The sequence below is a fragment of the Pyricularia oryzae genome, chromosome 6 (assembly GCF_000002495.2).
Source record: "Pyricularia oryzae 70-15 chromosome 6, whole genome shotgun sequence".
Taxonomy (NCBI): Eukaryota; Fungi; Ascomycota; class Sordariomycetes; order Magnaporthales; family Pyriculariaceae; genus Pyricularia; species Pyricularia oryzae.
The window spans coordinates 1585598-1601441 of NC_017853.1; the positions used below are offsets into that span (position 1 = coordinate 1585598).

The following is a 15844-nucleotide window of genomic DNA, read 5'->3' on the forward strand; positions in this document are numbered from 1 at the left end:
AAAATGCCAGCGTGACAAGCTGCGCTGGCAAGGTAGGGCGTCTTGGCACTCGACAAGACCCTCTGGCTTCAATGTCTAGCCATCAGAGAGGCTGAGATCATGACAGGGCGGCAGCAATCACATCGTCCGTCTCTGGTCCTGTGCGCAAGATAGGCACGTCGCAAGATGGCGGCCGGGTCTTGGTAGTTATCTCTGAGTGATCCGACAAAACAAGCATAGCCCATCCTAGGGAGCTGCTTTGGCCGATGCAGTTCAACATCAGAACTGCAGATTGTCATAAGTACCACAGGGTCACTGACTAGCAATGAGGTGGGCACTCGGACCGACATCATTCTGGTTCAAGCCGTCGTGGTTCAAAGATGTCGCCGCCATGAACTTCGATGGCTGCTTCTTTCCCATGCGCAGAAAAGTCTCGCCCGATGCCCCTCTGAAGCTCCTCGACAATTCAGAATCCAGTTGAAGGCCGAGAAGAGATATCATTTATGCGTTTTTGGCAAGTTTAATACTGAAGTTTTAAACCAATGTGTCTGTTTCCTGTTGATGTCGAAAGGGGACCGTTGGACAAATGCTATGAAGTACCGAAATAAGTCGGATTGGCTGATGGAAGTAACAGGTAGCGACAGCTGAGATTTTTGAAGGCACAGTGGGATGGATGCTCAGCACGAGATGAGTGCCAACAGCCTTCCGTTGGACACTGGTGAACTCGCAGAGGTTGGGTCGGTACAATTGCTCCGCAACCCCTTGACCCCAGTTCTGGTGATCAGGAAGAGTGTTCAAATGTATGTGACACCGTCTTGTGACCGCTCCAGATGTTACAGAGCCGTGGAACACCATGGGCAGTGGCTTTTGGTTGCTGGGCAAAGTCTGACAATGAGCGCGCAAAGATGAACTTTGGCAAGATGCTGTAAGACCCAAAGTTGGACTTGATCCGCGAGCTTTCGCTCATGGGGTTTTGTATGCTGGGTGTCTGCCGGCGCAGCTCAGCCTTGACTGAACGGAGGAAGGAGTGTGTGTACCAAGTCAAACAAGCCAGTCCTGCGGGGGCGTTGGCGTTTTATTCCTTCTCTGTGCCTACGTAGGTAGGTAGGTAGGTAAGCAGGTAGGAGGGTACGAAAGCGCAGTTGCTTCGGTCTCTCATTTGCGATCGGCCAAGCTCGAAGCTCAACCAAGCTCGAGCTTTAGCGTGGATCTGGACACGCGAATGGAGTTCTTCAGAAATACCGAGTGTTGCTTAATCACGATTCTTGGAAACTCAGCACGCCACTTCCGCCTCGCTGGCGTCTTGGGTATGATTGCCTCATAAGTCAAATATCTGTTCATTGACGTCGCGTACAAGGCGGCTGGCATTTTGGGACTGAAATTTAACGGCCAGCGCAGGTGTGGGTGTGTGAAGTTAGGTTTGCGGTGTCTTTGTAGCTGGACACACTTTTCCAATGGCCTCTTGCTTTGAGTCGACCTGGGGCTGAACCGACCTAACACAACTAGTTTTGAGCCACGGTCAAGGTGCCCACCGCAATGAAGCTCCTTGTGCGGCGATTCTGGTCGGTGTTCGATTATCAAGCGCTGAGGACTGTATCCCAAGACCGATCCGGGGTGGTGGTTCACAAGATTCAGAGATTGCATGCTTCAGGGGCGCGAGACGAACGCGAAAGTGCGTACCAAGCTCGTCGCCTGTCTGCAGCAGCACAAATCGATCGGCCCAAGCACAAACTGAAGTATTTTCTCATGGATCACGCCTCATCTTGCACACACTGGGCGTCTGGGTCGAGCCTTTGTGGAGGTCATCCAGTCGAAACAGGTGCAGGTCTATCCACATGCCCGATCTGGTGTTTTACTGAAACGGGCATCAAGTAGTGGGACGTCACAGTGTGCGAGGCTCAATGCCGGGTTTTGAGGCAAGGGAGCCAAAAATCATCGGCATATCGCCTTTCGACGTCTGTGAGAATGATCTGCTATCGATCATAGACTTGAGGTTCGTATGGTTGTTTCTTGGAAGATCCGATCCGGGTGGTGCTAGAGCGTAGCCGCAGGTACGCACGAAGCATCCATGATTTGAAATAGACTTCGTTTTGCAAAATAAGAGCTGAATTCTAACCGAAATATTTGCTGGATACTGCGGATTGGCGATCATCCCGTGTAGCGACACGGTTGACTGTTCAATCTAGACTGTCGTCTGTATATGTTGCGGGGCCTTGGGGCTGGCTTGGCTGGGTGCAAAAGTCATGTTTACACCCAATCTGTCTACCCGCGAGAGTAAAACATCTTTCCTGTGCTCCATGGATGGGGTGAAGAATGGACGATCTTGAACGAGCTACCTCGAGCTGCAATGCGGGTGTGCGAGGAGGCCTTCCACCACTCAAGCGAAACGACTTTCCGTCTTGGATTCGCCCGAAGACAAGCAGGCTTGGTAGTGCAGAGTGATATCGAAAGGAATATCAACAAGAAAGCTTGCTCCTTTCATGTTGGAGGAAAGGTGAATTTATTATTCATGCCAATATCAGCATGATGATATGAGGGTGAAGGAGGCCTTGGGTTAGAAGTGTCAGAAGCAGCCGGTAGATGCCAAACACCTTCAATATAAAAGCGATAGAATTATAAAAGGCACTTTGCGATAGATATATGCTTGGATCTCATTGAGCATGGTCGTCTTGTACCATCGTTTCGTTTGGTGGGCGGCTCTCTTGGTGCTGAAGGATCCGTCGCACTGTTTCGAGCGTCCTGAAACATCCTATGTGCAACCATGGAATCCTACAGAAGGTTTCAGATAGCCGCCCAGGTACGAGACGTTCATTGTACTGATCCCGAGAATTGTATGCTGTTTCAATTGTTGCTCACCCTCTCTCACGGCTGCTACATAGTGCACTGCCAGATGCGGGTTAGGGTTATGAGAGCTTCCTAAAGATTTCACCCATGACCAATTGGCCCAATGAGTGGATTCCCGAGGACTGGCCGAACGAATCACTTGTTGGCATTTGCCGCCGAACTACCTAGGTTCCAACTAATTCGCACAAAAGGTGATGCTGCATGCTCAAAGGATCAGGAGTTCCCCATCAAGCCCATGTTCACGGCCAGTTTTGGTAGTAGTCGCTCGTCACGATTCATGGTTCATTGTGCAATTTGGTGTCGCTCATGTTACCGCCATGAAGTACCACACAATCACGACAACGGCACCACACAACCTGCGGTGATGGTGTCCCCGTGTCAGACTTGTGTCTTGTTATAGCATGCTAAGTAAATACGTTTTCATAGGTACTTTTTAATGCGTGGGACGTACCTTGCGCAACTTCAAGGCGCCAGTCGAGCTCATGACCCAGGAGATTGTAAATGAACACGGCCAGCTGAGTTTCTTTCTATCGCGCTCTCTGAGCTTCCGCAAGTGTTCGGGCTTGACGGCACTATTGTGTATTGGCAATATGCATATGCATGTTTGCAGATGTGTGGAGTTAATTAATACCCTCCTGACCGATTGGGAACGTCGGCGGTTAGCCATCACAAGAGTTCATTCAATTCATCGGAGCAACCTGGCCGAATGGAGCAGATGGATGCCCACCAACACACAAACAAAAAGTATTTTGAAAGGCAGGGAGTCTAGTCGTTCGTTTACAGTCGAGCTGACCAAGTGGCCATCGTTTAATCAAAAGGCCGCCAGCCAGCTGATCTCGGCAAAACTCCCACGCAAACTGTCCAAGCTAGACGAGTAGGTGCAAAATCCCCACAATTGCCGTTGGATGATGCAGGAACGGCTTACGTTGGTCTTTTCTTTTGCAGATGTTACTCCGGTATAGAGTTTGCTCGTGGTCAAGGAAAGAGCATGTGTTTCCTGTCGATAACAAAGAGAAATTTGCTAGCAATCAGAATAGGAAATAATATCGTGGTAAGAGCTAAAAAGGTACTGTAGGCACCTACAATAATGATCATCCAAGCCAGCCAAGGTTCCCTTTGAGCAAAAAAGCCGATTGATCTTGGGAATGGAATGCCGGCCAAAAAGTCCATTAAACGGTCACTCTAAAACCCCACCTTCCTCTTTCATCTTTGACCCTTGCTTGGATGGCAGCAGCAAAATTGCTCGCTCCTACATGCAGCCAATCAAACAAGCACAGCTACCGGCGACAGCGCGTTCTGGGAAAGCTCGAGTGGTGTGCAACGCAACATACTGAGGTTTTTTGTCTTCCTTTCCGAGGGATCTTGCGGTCCGTCAGCAGGACCCGCGAGTGGAAACTGTCATATGTTGATCTCTCTCAGTGGTCAATCTGATGTGCAGGCTGCATGAGAGAACCAGTCATCACTGCGCAAGTTGGCACCCGCCTGTTGCCAAGACCTTGTCTCCTCCACTCAGCGGCATCTTCCCGACCCGCCTAGTCCTAGTTGGCCACTGTCGAGGCCAAATAGATGCGTGAGTGAGGACGGTAATCCTTCTCCTGGGCCTACCTACCTACCTTATGTACCTTGCCCTGCTTAGTATCTTAACATAGTTTGGACAATGTAACAATCAGCACACATACGCATAACGTGTGTCACATCCACCCAGCAAGTGCTGTGAATCTCATGGTCAGGCCAGCTGTGATTTGCATGCCCCCCCCCCTCTTTACGTGGTGCGTTCCCCCAACCACCCAATAGTCAGTCTTGGTCGCCAAATCTCACTCAGGGCCCTCGCCCTCCATCACCTTTCAATGGCGCCCAATCAGCCCCTGTCTTTCTTGGCTCGCTCTTTTGGACCCCAACGGTTGATCACCCTTTATCGCCCTTTCTTTTTCCATCACTGCATCCCGCACATCCTTTTGCTGTACTTTTTTCATCCATAGTGGGGAAATATATCATAAAGTCCTGTCACCATCACGTCTCTAAACTCGGAGACAGATACTTTTACTTTTTGATAAACCCATCCGTGTACCCTATTTGCAAAGGGGTGGCGTCTCTGGGCAAGCGCCTAATGTACAGTAGGTAACGGTACCTACATCACGACCAGACTGCCGGGTTGGTTGCTACCTTGCCAACCTAGCCTGAAAACCCCTCCAGTCGATATTTTGGGGTATATATCCATATCCACCTTGGGTCATACTTATCTCGAGCCTTACCTCTTCCTCAGGCCATGTCAGCATACATACTCACCGGGGCTCGTCTTTTGTGACACCGGACCCGGAAGTCAGAGCAGTCTTTCCAGGGGTACAAATCCGGGGGCAGTCTCCTTTGCTTGCTTCCTGTGGTGCACCTTTGCGCAGTACATAGCCGAGTACCGTCTGCGCAACCAACCGGTATCTTCCTTGGATGGCGACCACTCGGCTCTCTGCCTTGTAGTCTGTCGCACGTTTCTACTGAACTAGCAGTAGCTACGCAGGAAGGAACTGCATTTTGACGCTAGGACTACATTCGGTCGGGAGAACACACCTTTGTACCGTGGATAGATGACGGCAGCTGCCCATCGCACACAATGAAGCCATCTCAGACATGCCTGGTGCTTTTAGGCACGCTCGCATCGTTCGCGACGAGCCTCCTGGTGGCCCCGAACTCGCCATGCTCAAAGCACTGCGGAAACGTGCTCTCTGCCACTACCGCCGACGACATGGAATGCTTTGACAATCCCTCGGACTACCCGACCACAGCCGCTGGCAATGTGCTTCAGAACTGCTTGACATGCCAGGCGAGCAGCCCCTTTACCTCTGCTGGGCAGTCCGATCTCGAGTGGCTCATATGTAGGTGACATCCGCCACGTCGCATGCCCATACCAATACATGAGATTGACACTCTGAACGAATTGACAGATAACCTGAGATACACACTATCCTTCTGCCTCTTTGGCTTTCCCGACAGTGATAAGAAACTCGGCTCAACTCCGTGTACCACAAGGTAAAGAGAAACTTTTATCAGCCTGAAACATTGCAGCAAGTTTCTCGGGGAATGATGCTGACTAGCTCTCATTACGCCTGTGTAGCACTGCTTGTGGCCCCTTTAGAGAGGCTATTCAATGGCAGAACCTTACCAAAGCGGCCGGACGCTACGACTTTTGCAACTCTTGGAGGGTCAACGATTTTTCGAAATGCCAACCGTGCCTCCAGTCCGGTCGCCACTATGTGTTGACCAACTACATGACCATGCTCGACGCGGCCTGCACACAACAGCCCGCCGAAGGACGCACCATATCGGTCTCCGGTCCACCTTTCACGACCAAGGCCATTCAGGCCACAACCCCGGCCCCGACCGGCTACACCTTTGTGCCCGACAACGGCCCACTCAACCTCGGCGCAAAGGTCGGCATCGCCTTCGCCGGGGTGGCCATCATACTCATCGCCGCCGGCTGCGGTATCGTCTGTAACGGCAAGCGTAGGCGCCGCCGCTTCTTGCGCGACATGGAAAAGCGCCAGGCGATGGCCCAAACCCAGGGTTTTGGCGGTAGTCGCTGGCCCGGCACCCACGGGGCGGGTGGCGACATGTTCGAGACACCAGTCAGCCAGAGACCGCTCGTTGGCGGCTGGGAGCAGTCTCCCACCTCGGCTCACACGGATCGCACCGGTATCTCAACTGGATTTTCGCCAGCCATGGAGAAGAATGACGGCGCCGGCCCCTCCACGTTCCCGACGCGATACTATTCACCTTATAGCAGCCCCATCAGCGCCGCCGATACCAATGCCATGCAACATCACCAACAGCAGCAGCAGTGGCCGGCGATGACTCAAGAAGCGCTGGCGGCGATGGAGCGCGAGCGCGAACAAGATTTGCTGCAGCAACAGCATTACTTCATGCAGCAGCAACAGCAGTACCAAATCCAACAACAACGAATGTACCAATCACAGCAACATCTCAGCCCGCAAGACATAGGAGTCGCGCTGGGTGGTGATGACCCAAGCCTGCGGTCGAAAAAGTCGGATCTTAGCTTCGTCTCCAAAGAGTCGGACCCAGCTGCGCAACAAGTACCACCACCTCCGCAGCCGAATCCACTCGCAAGCAACCCCTGGTCCTCTGCAGACGTCAAGGGCAAACATCCAGCCTACCATAGCAGCACCGAAGAGTACGAGTTGAAGGAGGTAGACAGCAACGGGACAATGCGAGGTGTTCCTGCCGCAGCTGCGCAGCAGGCCCCGATGCTTCAGCATCCCGGCTTTGGTAGATATCCGGCGCCGGCGGCGGGGAGGAATGAATGGCTTTAGCGTGTATAGTCTATCTTGATGCAGTCACTGAACGTTTCCAAAGTTCCTAATACTCAAGACTTTTTTGTAAACAAGCTCAGTTCCTTACTCGCCAGAGCGCGGTACTGTGAACGTAAAATGACTAGAACTAGCATGATGTAGGCCTGAAACTGCAGGGTAGTTAGTAGAGTGAGAAAATGTCTACGTCATAAAAGCAACATTACGCTGTTTATTGCACGGGTTTCCTCACGTTGACCCCTTTTTGTTCATAACTCACGTCCATGACTTCCTCCCAATAAAAAAGAAGAATAAAACAAGCCCAAAACAGCCGGCCTGTTTTCCATAAGTGTACAACTCCAACCCAGTCCAGCCATCCAGCCCTCTCAAATAAAAACCGCACCATATTCCTTGATTACACAGTAAAAGTTCCATTGATGGGCAGGATCCGGCTGCTCGAACCGACACTGACGGTGTAGGTGCCGTTCCTCAGCAGCCACTTTTGGCTAACGACATCCCAGATGCTCACGTCTCGCCTGCTAAGCTCAAACTGAACCGTTGCCTTCTCCTTGGCCTTGATGAATGGCTTCTCAAAGCCCCTGAGCACCCGCAGCGGCGTGTGCCCATCCTCAGCGCCGGGTACGGAGAGGTACAGCTGGGCAACCTCGGCACCGTCGACGCCGCCTGTGTTTTCGACCTCGGCCGTGACGCGCACGAGCGTCTCCCAGAGCGAGGCCGGCCCTCCAGACAACAAAGGACCTTCAGGGTAGGAATCAAAGCTGACGGCCGACGACTTTTCAATCTTGAGGTTGGAGTAGCCAAATGTCGTGTACGACAGACCAAATCCAAATTCGTAGCGGGGTTCGATGTTTTGCTTGTCGAAGTGTCGGTAGTCCAGGAACAAGCCTTCGGTAAAGTCGGCCTGGGGAAACAGCTCGTATTTGCCTTTTGGCAGATCCGGGTCCTGGACACCGCCGTAATCCGTCTCGTTCCGTGCCACTGTGTACGGCATCTTGCCCGATGGGTTGACTTTGCCGTATAGGATTGATGCCAGGGCAACTCCGGATGCTTGTCCGGGGAGGTGCGCATAAATTAACGCGGTAACATTGGGATGGTCAATGAATTGATCAACAAGGCGCGGACCAGCATTGTGTAGAACTACTATTGTGTTGTTGCACGAGTTGGCCACATGCCTGATCAACCCGTCAGTATAATCATCCCGTAGGCCAACTCTGTCCCAGCCTTCAGCGGATGCAACGTTTCCAACCACGAGACAAGCTTCCGAGTTGGAGTTCACGGCAGGGTTGGGCGAGGCAAAATCCCAGAACATGATTGTGTCATCCTCCCAGCACTGCTGCGATATGGCGTCGAAGGGTGCGCTGACCAGCGAAGTAGACACAGCTCCAGATCCGCCGCCAGAGAAGATGGTGCCATTGATGGCAATCGGCCTTGTCTGTTCCGCCCGTGCAGTGCCGGGCAGCATATCTGCCGCGTTGAGCATGCCGGTCTTGATATCATCGTAGTTCATGGATTCGGGACCCCAAACCCACTGTGGGAACAGTCCTGGCTCAAAGTTAGTCTTGTCTGCCTTTTTGGCCGAGTAGCCATATATGGTCAACATCTTGGGCTTCTTGAGTGGGAGAGCGTTGCGGAGGTTTTTCACGAGCACATGGCCCTCAACAGCCCCGTCGAAGATGGTAGTCTTGTCTGACGAGTTCCTGGCATCGACTATTTGGTGCGGCTGGTTGATATCGGCAGGCATTCCGATTCCTGGTTTCGGGAAGCCCTTGTCATGACCAAGCTGGAACCAGGGTGCAAGAACGCTATAACGGAACACAAGACAATGCTGTTAGCGTGGAAGACTTGTTGCAGGCGCTGACTGACAAAACTGACCGAATTGCCATATCGTCAAGACGTGACTGAGGGACGGTGCCATTGTTGATTGCCTTGAGTAGTTCCGCACCCCAGAATGGGTCGGCATGCGGCATGGCGAGATCGAGTCCAGCAAGGGCTGATGACACTCCACTGTGCTGTGCCCACCAGTCACTCACAACATGGCCCTGGTTGAGACATCTCGCCGTCAGTTTTAAGCCATCGCAGCAAGGGTTGTTGGTTGTGGGATCAAGGAGAAGCTTTGGTACATACCTGAAAGCCAAGTTCAGTCTTCAAGAGACCATTGAGGGCCTTGCTGTTCGCACAACCGTAGGAATTGTTCAGTCTGTTGTAAGAGCACATGATGCTACCTGTTCCGGCGCGTACGGCATCCATGAAGGGCCTTAACACCAGGGTTAATATAGTGTGCCCCCGCTATCATTTTATACAAATCGGCGCCTGGGGCTTTCTTACCATAGATACAGCTCGTGCATTGTCCGGTCATCAATGTTTGAAGACACGGATTGTACGTCGCCGTCTGGTTGACGATTAGTTTCCTGCTCGTTGGCAACGTAGTGCTGAGAACATTTTGAGTCAGTGAAGCTCCTCCCAGTGGCGCCGAACCAAGAGGCCTATATTCATCTTCTCACCTTGGTGCTTGCAATCACGCCAGCATTCTGTATGCCACGGACCGTCTGATCAACCAAAATACCAGAGAGATAAGGGTCGACGGCAAATCCTGTCTTTGCGGTTAGCTCTCATCAAGTCTCTTATAAGCTGCCAAGTTGTTTCCCCTGGCACCTCAGTTCTCACCTTCCCAGTTGCGTCCACCCCTTACAGTCCTTCCAATGGGGCCAACGACCGGACCCAGAAGCATGTTGACGCCCTTCTTCCGGAACTCGGAGCCCATGCCATAGGCACGTTCTGCGCTAAGCTTTCGGTTGAAACTGTCATGATAGTCGCGTCAGTATATTTATCTCAGGTCTTCAAAGCCTAGTAACACGCTCACCTGGCACCCACGTGGACACCACTGGGCCACGCAGTAACAAAATCCGTGCCGCGCAAACCATTGCCTGCATCAGCTAGGCACATTCCAGGAAACCCAACATTTGAGATTGGCGCAATGTTGCCATCACAACGGCGGACAGGTTCAGGTTTGCCGGCGGTCAGGACAAGCTGTGTGCGAGAAAAGTTTAGCTAATGCGGCAATAGAACGAGTCCCACAAAGGGGTGATATCTTTAGCACTCACTTTTTCATCGTTTGTCATTTTGCCAACCATTTCCTTGGCCTTTTTATACGCATCTTCCCAGCCACTCCCTCCGGTCATCTCCGCTGTCCGGCATCAACCCAAGTTAGCTACATTGTGATTGAGAAAGACAAACTCCCATATAATACCAATAAAAATAACAACAAAAACAATATGAGGACCTACGGGATGGATACACCGGCGGGGACTGGCCATAGAAGTAGGTATCTTCCGTAATGGCATCGGGTGACCGCAGCTTCCCCTTGGACAAGTTTCCCGAGATCTTGGGCAACGCCGCTAGTCCCGCCAGTCCGCCGCCGATGACCAAAAAGACCCCGGCGGCGAGAATGGCAGCCCCCTTCTTGGTCCCCAAGAAAGGAAAGCGCTGCACGATCCTTGATTGTCAACTAGAGAGGGGGCCCCGGTATGACTTTTCCACCGACGACACCACCGACACCGCTGGCTCCTTGGCGTACCTGCCCGACACGGACTCGTAATGATGGCCGGTCGACATTATTTCTGGCTGGGTATCTTTGTTCACTTTTTGGTGGGTTTTGTGGAGATGTCTGAGGTGGGTAGTCTCAGTGCTTAATTTAGTGGGACAGGTGAAAGAAGCTGTTGGATTTGAGAGTTGGTTGGCGGTGGTGCCTGGGAGGATTGATCTCGCCTGCTATAGGAGGTGTAAACAAAACCAAGTAAACAAACATCAAACGGGCGAGATAAAGAGCGATAACGGGCAGGATCACGATAAAGTTATACCCCAGTAAAAAAAATAACAAGCTCGTGTCAATTACTCCTGTAATTGCTTGTTGAATATCAATGACATCAGAGCACTTTGTAAAGTCTGATTCGAAAATGCGAAAGGGACGATTTGTTCGTAATGAAATCCAGTCCGATGGGGATAATTAATTCTACGAGGGGAAAGTTGGCACGCGGTTGCCCGGGTTGCAACCCCGGTTCAGCAGGCGACTTACCCCAGCCCCATCCTGGCCAATGAAATAGTGTGGGTTGCATCATATCCACTCATCACGAGATGTCATATTGTATAACTAGGTTGTCTTGCCCGCACTTTTCTGGAACATACATACTGTAATCAAAATCATGTCTCTGACTACCCTCCTTTTCTCAAAATTCTCCCACCCACCAACTTCTGAAACAAGGCATTTCAGACCGGCAAATTTGGTTCGTTGCTGACAAACTCCATTGTTCTCATAAAGCGTGTCTTTCCCCCACCTTGGCCGATGGTGGACCGATCGACAACCAAGACTAGCCTCCACTGGAACTAGCCCCATAACTATGTCGTTGTTATGAGCCAGGGTGGGAAGAGCCCTTGGAGGGGGCGGACAACGGAGGGACATCAAGGTTATAACTACTATGTATAGGGTATTAGGTGAAGCAGGGTAGCCCCCCCCCCCCCCCCCCCCCCCCCCCCCGAACGTCGAATAAAGTCCCACGTGGTGGCGGCCGTTGACCCGTGCACGCTTCTGGCTTAGTGCGCTTTCCAAGCCCGATTGATCGAAGAATGCCCACTATAACCCGGCTCCTCGGGCACCTAAAGGCTAGCGTAGGCGAAAAGACCCCAAAGCGAGCCAACTAAAGAACCACCTGAACTTCCCAAGTAATTGTTCTGAATGGCAAGCGCCCGCCCCGCAAAGGACCTAGCAGGCGCCCGGCTACCGGCAGCGAGTTAGTTGATTCTCGGATCGTTCGGTTTTGCGGGATGCATAAATCCGTTCGAATCTACCGGTATCTGCTCCCTACCGCTGGAGGCGGAATCTAGGTGCCTCCCTTACCGGCAACCATGCGCCTAGCTCCCAAATGGGCTCGTGTTGTTCATCAGTGGCACATACAAAAGCAATTACAAGGCATTCCGCTTGGTATTGTCAGCTTTGACAGGTTGTCTTTATTATTGTTTCGCATGGATATGATTTTTACTTTCCGACCCCCACCCTTTGTTTTTGTTTAGATCCCTGGTCCAAATCCATGCCGCTTCCGAGCCCGCCAATATAGATAGAACGAACAATGAAACTTGAAGGAAGGGAAAGAGGGAAGGAAAAAAGAAGGAAAAGAGAAGAAAATAATCCAGTAGTAGGAAATTTGTAGCCAGAATATGTAAGTAACGCCCCCAAAAATTTAGTAAGAAACATCTCTTCGTACAGTTCAACCCCTCATGTATCCGGCTTTGCTTGCTCAGCATCAATATATGGAGAATAAAACACTCCAAGGAAAAGAAAAAAGAAAAAGAAACAGATGCATGGTGGCACGGGCCATGTATGTACACCCTGAAAGAGGAATACACCAATACATACAATTTAACCAGACCAATGCAGCCAGGTAGCTTCCGCGAAAAGTCCAATGTGATAATGGACAAAATAAGAACAAAGCAAAAAAAAAATGAAAAAAACGAAATAAAAAACAAGTGGCTGGGCAATAAGAACCTTGGGTATCTGGAGGTATTCAAGAAAGCGGTGACGGACAGCGCGGTAGATGATGCAGTTGGTTTGTCGAAGTAACAAGACCGCCGATGTGGCAGAATTTCCCCGTCTAGGATTAATCAAACGCTAGAATGGTGTCCAGAGGTGTGAGTGTCGTGGTGATAGTGAAGATTCGACCGCCAGTTAGGTTATTAAACGGGACCGCCGGAGTAGCACTCACAAGATGAGTTGCTTAAGGTTGCGCTGTATAATCATGTCCTGCACAGACGTCATCGTGATCTTGAGTAGGTTCGTGTCCGTAGCGTTTGTGAAGTGGCCGTATATCTCTTTCTCTGGGTTTCGGTTAAGTGCTCGGAACTTGTCCATAAAGTACTTGCTAGTCTGCTTCCAGTCGTCTGATGGTCCGTGATAGTCGGTGAACCCATATTCGGTAATGGGACTCTTTGTGATTTTCTCCTTGAACAGGTCCATCTTGTTGAGGAACAAGATCAGCGCCGATTTTGTGAACCAATGCGAGTTGGCGATCGACTCCCACAGCATCAAGGCTTCGTTCATTTGGTTCTGTCCAGCCGGGTTATGGTTAGATATGAGCTCCTAGGGCTGACCAAAACTGTTGCCAAGCTGTGCTGTTTTATAAAGTTGTGCTTGCGGTGTTGAGACTTACTCCGTCCTTATCCTCAACTAAACACTGATCGTAGCCGGAAATTGCGACTAGGAAAAGAAGACAGTTGACGTTCTCGAAACAATGTATCCACTTCTTCCTTTCCGACCTTTGGCCACCGACATCGAACATTCGGTATGTGAGCTGGCCCAAGTCAAACACGGTCTCGGTAATGCCGGTCGTTCTGAGTCTCGAGCGGAGCAAATCTTGGTCTGTCGGAACGTAGCTCTTATCCCAAATACGGTCGAGGTCGTCACAGAAACTGTGTATAGGGCCTGCGTAAGCAACACAAATCAAGGCATGATCAGCCGAAGGTTGGGGATAATGCACTCACTAGTCCAGGTTGTCATGTAGCGCAAACTCGTTGCCCTTGGCAATCGCCTTCTTCACGCCAGCATCCACCCATAGTGCTTTGATTGGGTCTAGAAACTCGATTGGTAAGGCGTCATGCGCGCCGAGTTCCTGCTCCTCCATGATCAGGGTTATGTTCCTCTGTAGCCAAAATGGGATGTTAGTTATATGTTTCAAACCCGGCAGGCTCTTTGTTGTCTTGTAGTGCATTCGTGGCGGCGGAAGGATGGAGCTCAGGATGATGGGGGCGAGTCCGGTAGGGAATCGAGTGCGCGAGACCTATTTGTCATGAAATAGGAAAGTGCAGAGTTTTAACATGCCTCGTTCTCCTTGTTCTCGAATTCGATGTCCAACTCTTGCATGGCATCATGGATAAGCCTGAAAGATTGCACAATGTTTTGAAACACGACAGGCTTCCATTCGATCTTTTCGTTCTTGCTGAAGCCTTGAGCATATATCAGCTTCATTTGCTTGAGGACGGTCGATTTTCCCGATTCACCGGCGCCTATGGTATCGAAAAACACAACTTGGTTAGCAGAGTGCTTCCGATTTGGACCAGATCACCAGTGGCCTCGAATGTAAACATTGCTCGGCGACATACCCAGCAGCAGCAGTTTGACCTCCTTTTGCAAGCGCTTCTCGTCGGCGCGGATGGCCTTGTCGAGCTCCCTGCTGCGGGCAGCCCCCGCCTCATCGTGGACGTTGCGGCTGCCGAAGCACATCTTGCCAGAGGGCAATTGGCGGATTGCTCCCGACAAGTGGTTCGATGAGGTCGAAGCAACTGAGTGCTTGTATTAACTAACGAGTAAAAAGACCTATTCTAGGTCGATTTCTCGGGTGCGACTTGTTTGTCGCTTTGTGGCTACCTAGGTAATAATTGGTCGAGATTTGTGTGTGTCGCACGTCTTCTGACAGGTCCGGGTCGGTCTTGCCTGCTATGGGAGGAGAACCAATTGGTGATGGAATGAAACAAATTGACGGGTGGGGGTCGCGATGGCGTTAGTCGCAATCCGGGTAGCTGCAGGAAGCGGCTCCCCCTATTATTATTATTCTTTGCTGTTCTGGGCGAGCGGGCGCGCGGATAAGAGGATGAGGGATCTCCAATGCACGTCGATGAAGTGATGCAGCGGATACCAGGCGCGGGAAGCGAAATACACAAGGAAGCTAACCGTACGGGTTTTTGTGGGAGTGGATGTAAGCACGGCAAGGTACGGAGCGGGTGGATAGGTGGACAAGGTGGACAAGGTGGGTAAGGACAAGCACCGTGGTGGTGTGCAAGTTTACCTACCAAGCCTTGCAAGCCTACGAAGATACATAGGTACCTAGGTGGGTACCTGGAACCAGACTAGATAGCACCAGAATTTTAGGCTGGGTTAAATGCCAAGGGTCTGGGAGGGCCAGGGCGGTAGGTGTGTGCGGGCCGTGGGAGATTGGCTTTGCTTCGGCTTGCTACAACGGACATCTCTTCCGGTGTTGTGTACCCAAAGTAAAGGACAGTAAAATTATGTATGTGCGCTGACATTTATCTGTCCAGCCTCCAACTGCCCTACAGAACGCATCGGCAGCCGAAACTGTGCTCAAGTCGCGATGGCTGGCAGATGGCGTTTAATCAATCGACCACCGACCCGGTACGTGGATTGAAGATTTTCTCCCAACTTTTGGGTGTTTCCTTGCATCAGGTCGTGGAAGCATGAGGCGAAACAGTTTCGACCTGTCAAAAGGCAGTTCAACTAGCCATTCGCCTTTTTTAGGTACCGAAGCGAAGCGGCTCAGTAGCCTGGCATGGTAACCCGGCAGGTGAGCAAGGTACCTAGGTACCTACACTAGGTATGTGTACCTCCACCCTCCTAGGGCATCTAAGCTAAAGCCCACCACACCTCAGGTTTACCGTAAACAAGGGAGAACCTCAGTACGTACTAACACGTCAAGAGGTACGTGGTACTTCTTAGCCCGATACCGATACCAACAAACCATCTGGTGGGCTAAATGGGGGAACCAAATCATGGAACTCTAATTCTAAGCGTGTAACTTCCAGCCCCGCCAAAAAAAATATATATATATATATATATATATACATAGGTATGTATACGTGGTATAAATCGAACATGATAAACGCAAAAAAGGGAAACATAGCCTCGGAAAGAGCTTAGGGATAGTTAC

General features: G+C 51.1%; 4 protein-coding genes across 4 annotated transcripts; 2 read left to right on the forward strand and 2 right to left on the reverse strand.

Annotated features, from left to right (window-relative positions):
- Positions 1 to 2740: 2740 nt before the first annotated feature.
- On the forward strand, positions 2741 to 3701 carry MGG_17672 (uncharacterized protein; the record flags this gene model as incomplete). The annotated part of the gene is made up of 3 exons (XM_003719566.1): positions 2741 to 2776; positions 3250 to 3263; positions 3434 to 3701. 3 exons carry the CDS (start codon positions 2741 to 2743, stop codon positions 3699 to 3701), a joined length of 318 nt encoding a protein of 105 aa, XP_003719614.1.
- Positions 3702 to 4748: 1047 nt separating this feature from the next.
- MGG_04206 (uncharacterized protein) lies at positions 4749 to 7361 on the forward strand. Its single transcript, XM_003719567.1, has 3 exons — positions 4749 to 5690; positions 5760 to 5844; positions 5930 to 7361. Exons 1-3 carry the CDS (start codon positions 5429 to 5431, stop codon positions 7140 to 7142), a joined length of 1560 nt encoding a protein of 519 aa, XP_003719615.1. The 5' UTR covers positions 4749 to 5428; the 3' UTR covers positions 7143 to 7361.
- Positions 7079 to 11114, reverse strand: MGG_14903 (beta-glucosidase 2). Its single transcript, XM_003719568.1, has 9 exons — positions 10424 to 11114; positions 10241 to 10323; positions 10000 to 10166; positions 9804 to 9937; positions 9641 to 9729; positions 9465 to 9568; positions 9264 to 9393; positions 9012 to 9178; positions 7079 to 8941 (listed from the first exon to the last, which is right to left on the reverse strand). Exons 2-9 carry the CDS (start codon positions 10316 to 10318, stop codon positions 7534 to 7536), a joined length of 2277 nt encoding a protein of 758 aa, XP_003719616.1. The 5' UTR covers positions 10319 to 10323; positions 10424 to 11114; the 3' UTR covers positions 7079 to 7533.
- Positions 11115 to 12105: 991 nt separating this feature from the next.
- Positions 12106 to 14936, reverse strand: MGG_04204 (guanine nucleotide-binding protein alpha-2 subunit). Its single transcript, XM_003719569.1, has 6 exons — positions 14286 to 14936; positions 14005 to 14189; positions 13668 to 13825; positions 13337 to 13595; positions 12893 to 13233; positions 12106 to 12798 (listed from the first exon to the last, which is right to left on the reverse strand). The coding sequence occupies exons 1-6, from the start codon at positions 14404 to 14406 to the stop codon at positions 12792 to 12794; spliced, it is 1071 nt and encodes a 356-aa protein (XP_003719617.1). The 5' UTR covers positions 14407 to 14936; the 3' UTR covers positions 12106 to 12791.
- Between the last annotated feature and the right edge of the window lie 908 nt (positions 14937 to 15844).

Excerpts from the sequence above, each read along its gene's own strand:
- MGG_04206 (XM_003719567.1), top strand. The coding sequence starts at position 5,429 with ATGAAGCCATCTCAGACATGCCTGGTGCTTTTAGGCACGCTCGCATCG. Across the intron at positions 5,691-5,759 it reads CGATCTCGAGTGGCTCATAT|ATAACCTGAGATACACACTA; the intron begins GTAGGTGACATC and ends ACGAATTGACAG. Across the intron at positions 5,845-5,929 it reads TCAACTCCGTGTACCACAAG|CACTGCTTGTGGCCCCTTTA; the intron begins GTAAAGAGAAAC and ends ACGCCTGTGTAG.
- MGG_14903 (XM_003719568.1), bottom strand. The coding sequence starts at position 10,318 with ATGACCGGAGGGAGTGGCTGGGAAGATGCGTATAAAAAGGCCAAGGAA. Across the intron at positions 9,730-9,803 it reads GGGTGGACGCAACTGGGAAG|GATTTGCCGTCGACCCTTAT; the intron begins GTGAGAACTGAG and ends CCGCAAAGACAG. Across the intron at positions 8,942-9,011 it reads CTTGACGATATGGCAATTCG|CGTTCTTGCACCCTGGTTCC; the intron begins GTCAGTTTTGTC and ends GTTCCGTTATAG.
- MGG_04204 (XM_003719569.1), bottom strand. The coding sequence starts at position 14,406 with ATGTGCTTCGGCAGCCGCAACGTCCACGATGAGGCGGGGGCTGCCCGC. Across the intron at positions 14,190-14,285 it reads GGTCAAACTGCTGCTGCTGG|GCGCCGGTGAATCGGGAAAA; the intron begins GTATGTCGCCGA and ends TCGATACCATAG. Across the intron at positions 13,596-13,667 it reads CTACATGACAACCTGGACTA|TTTCTGTGACGACCTCGACC; the intron begins GTGAGTGCATTA and ends CCCTATACACAG.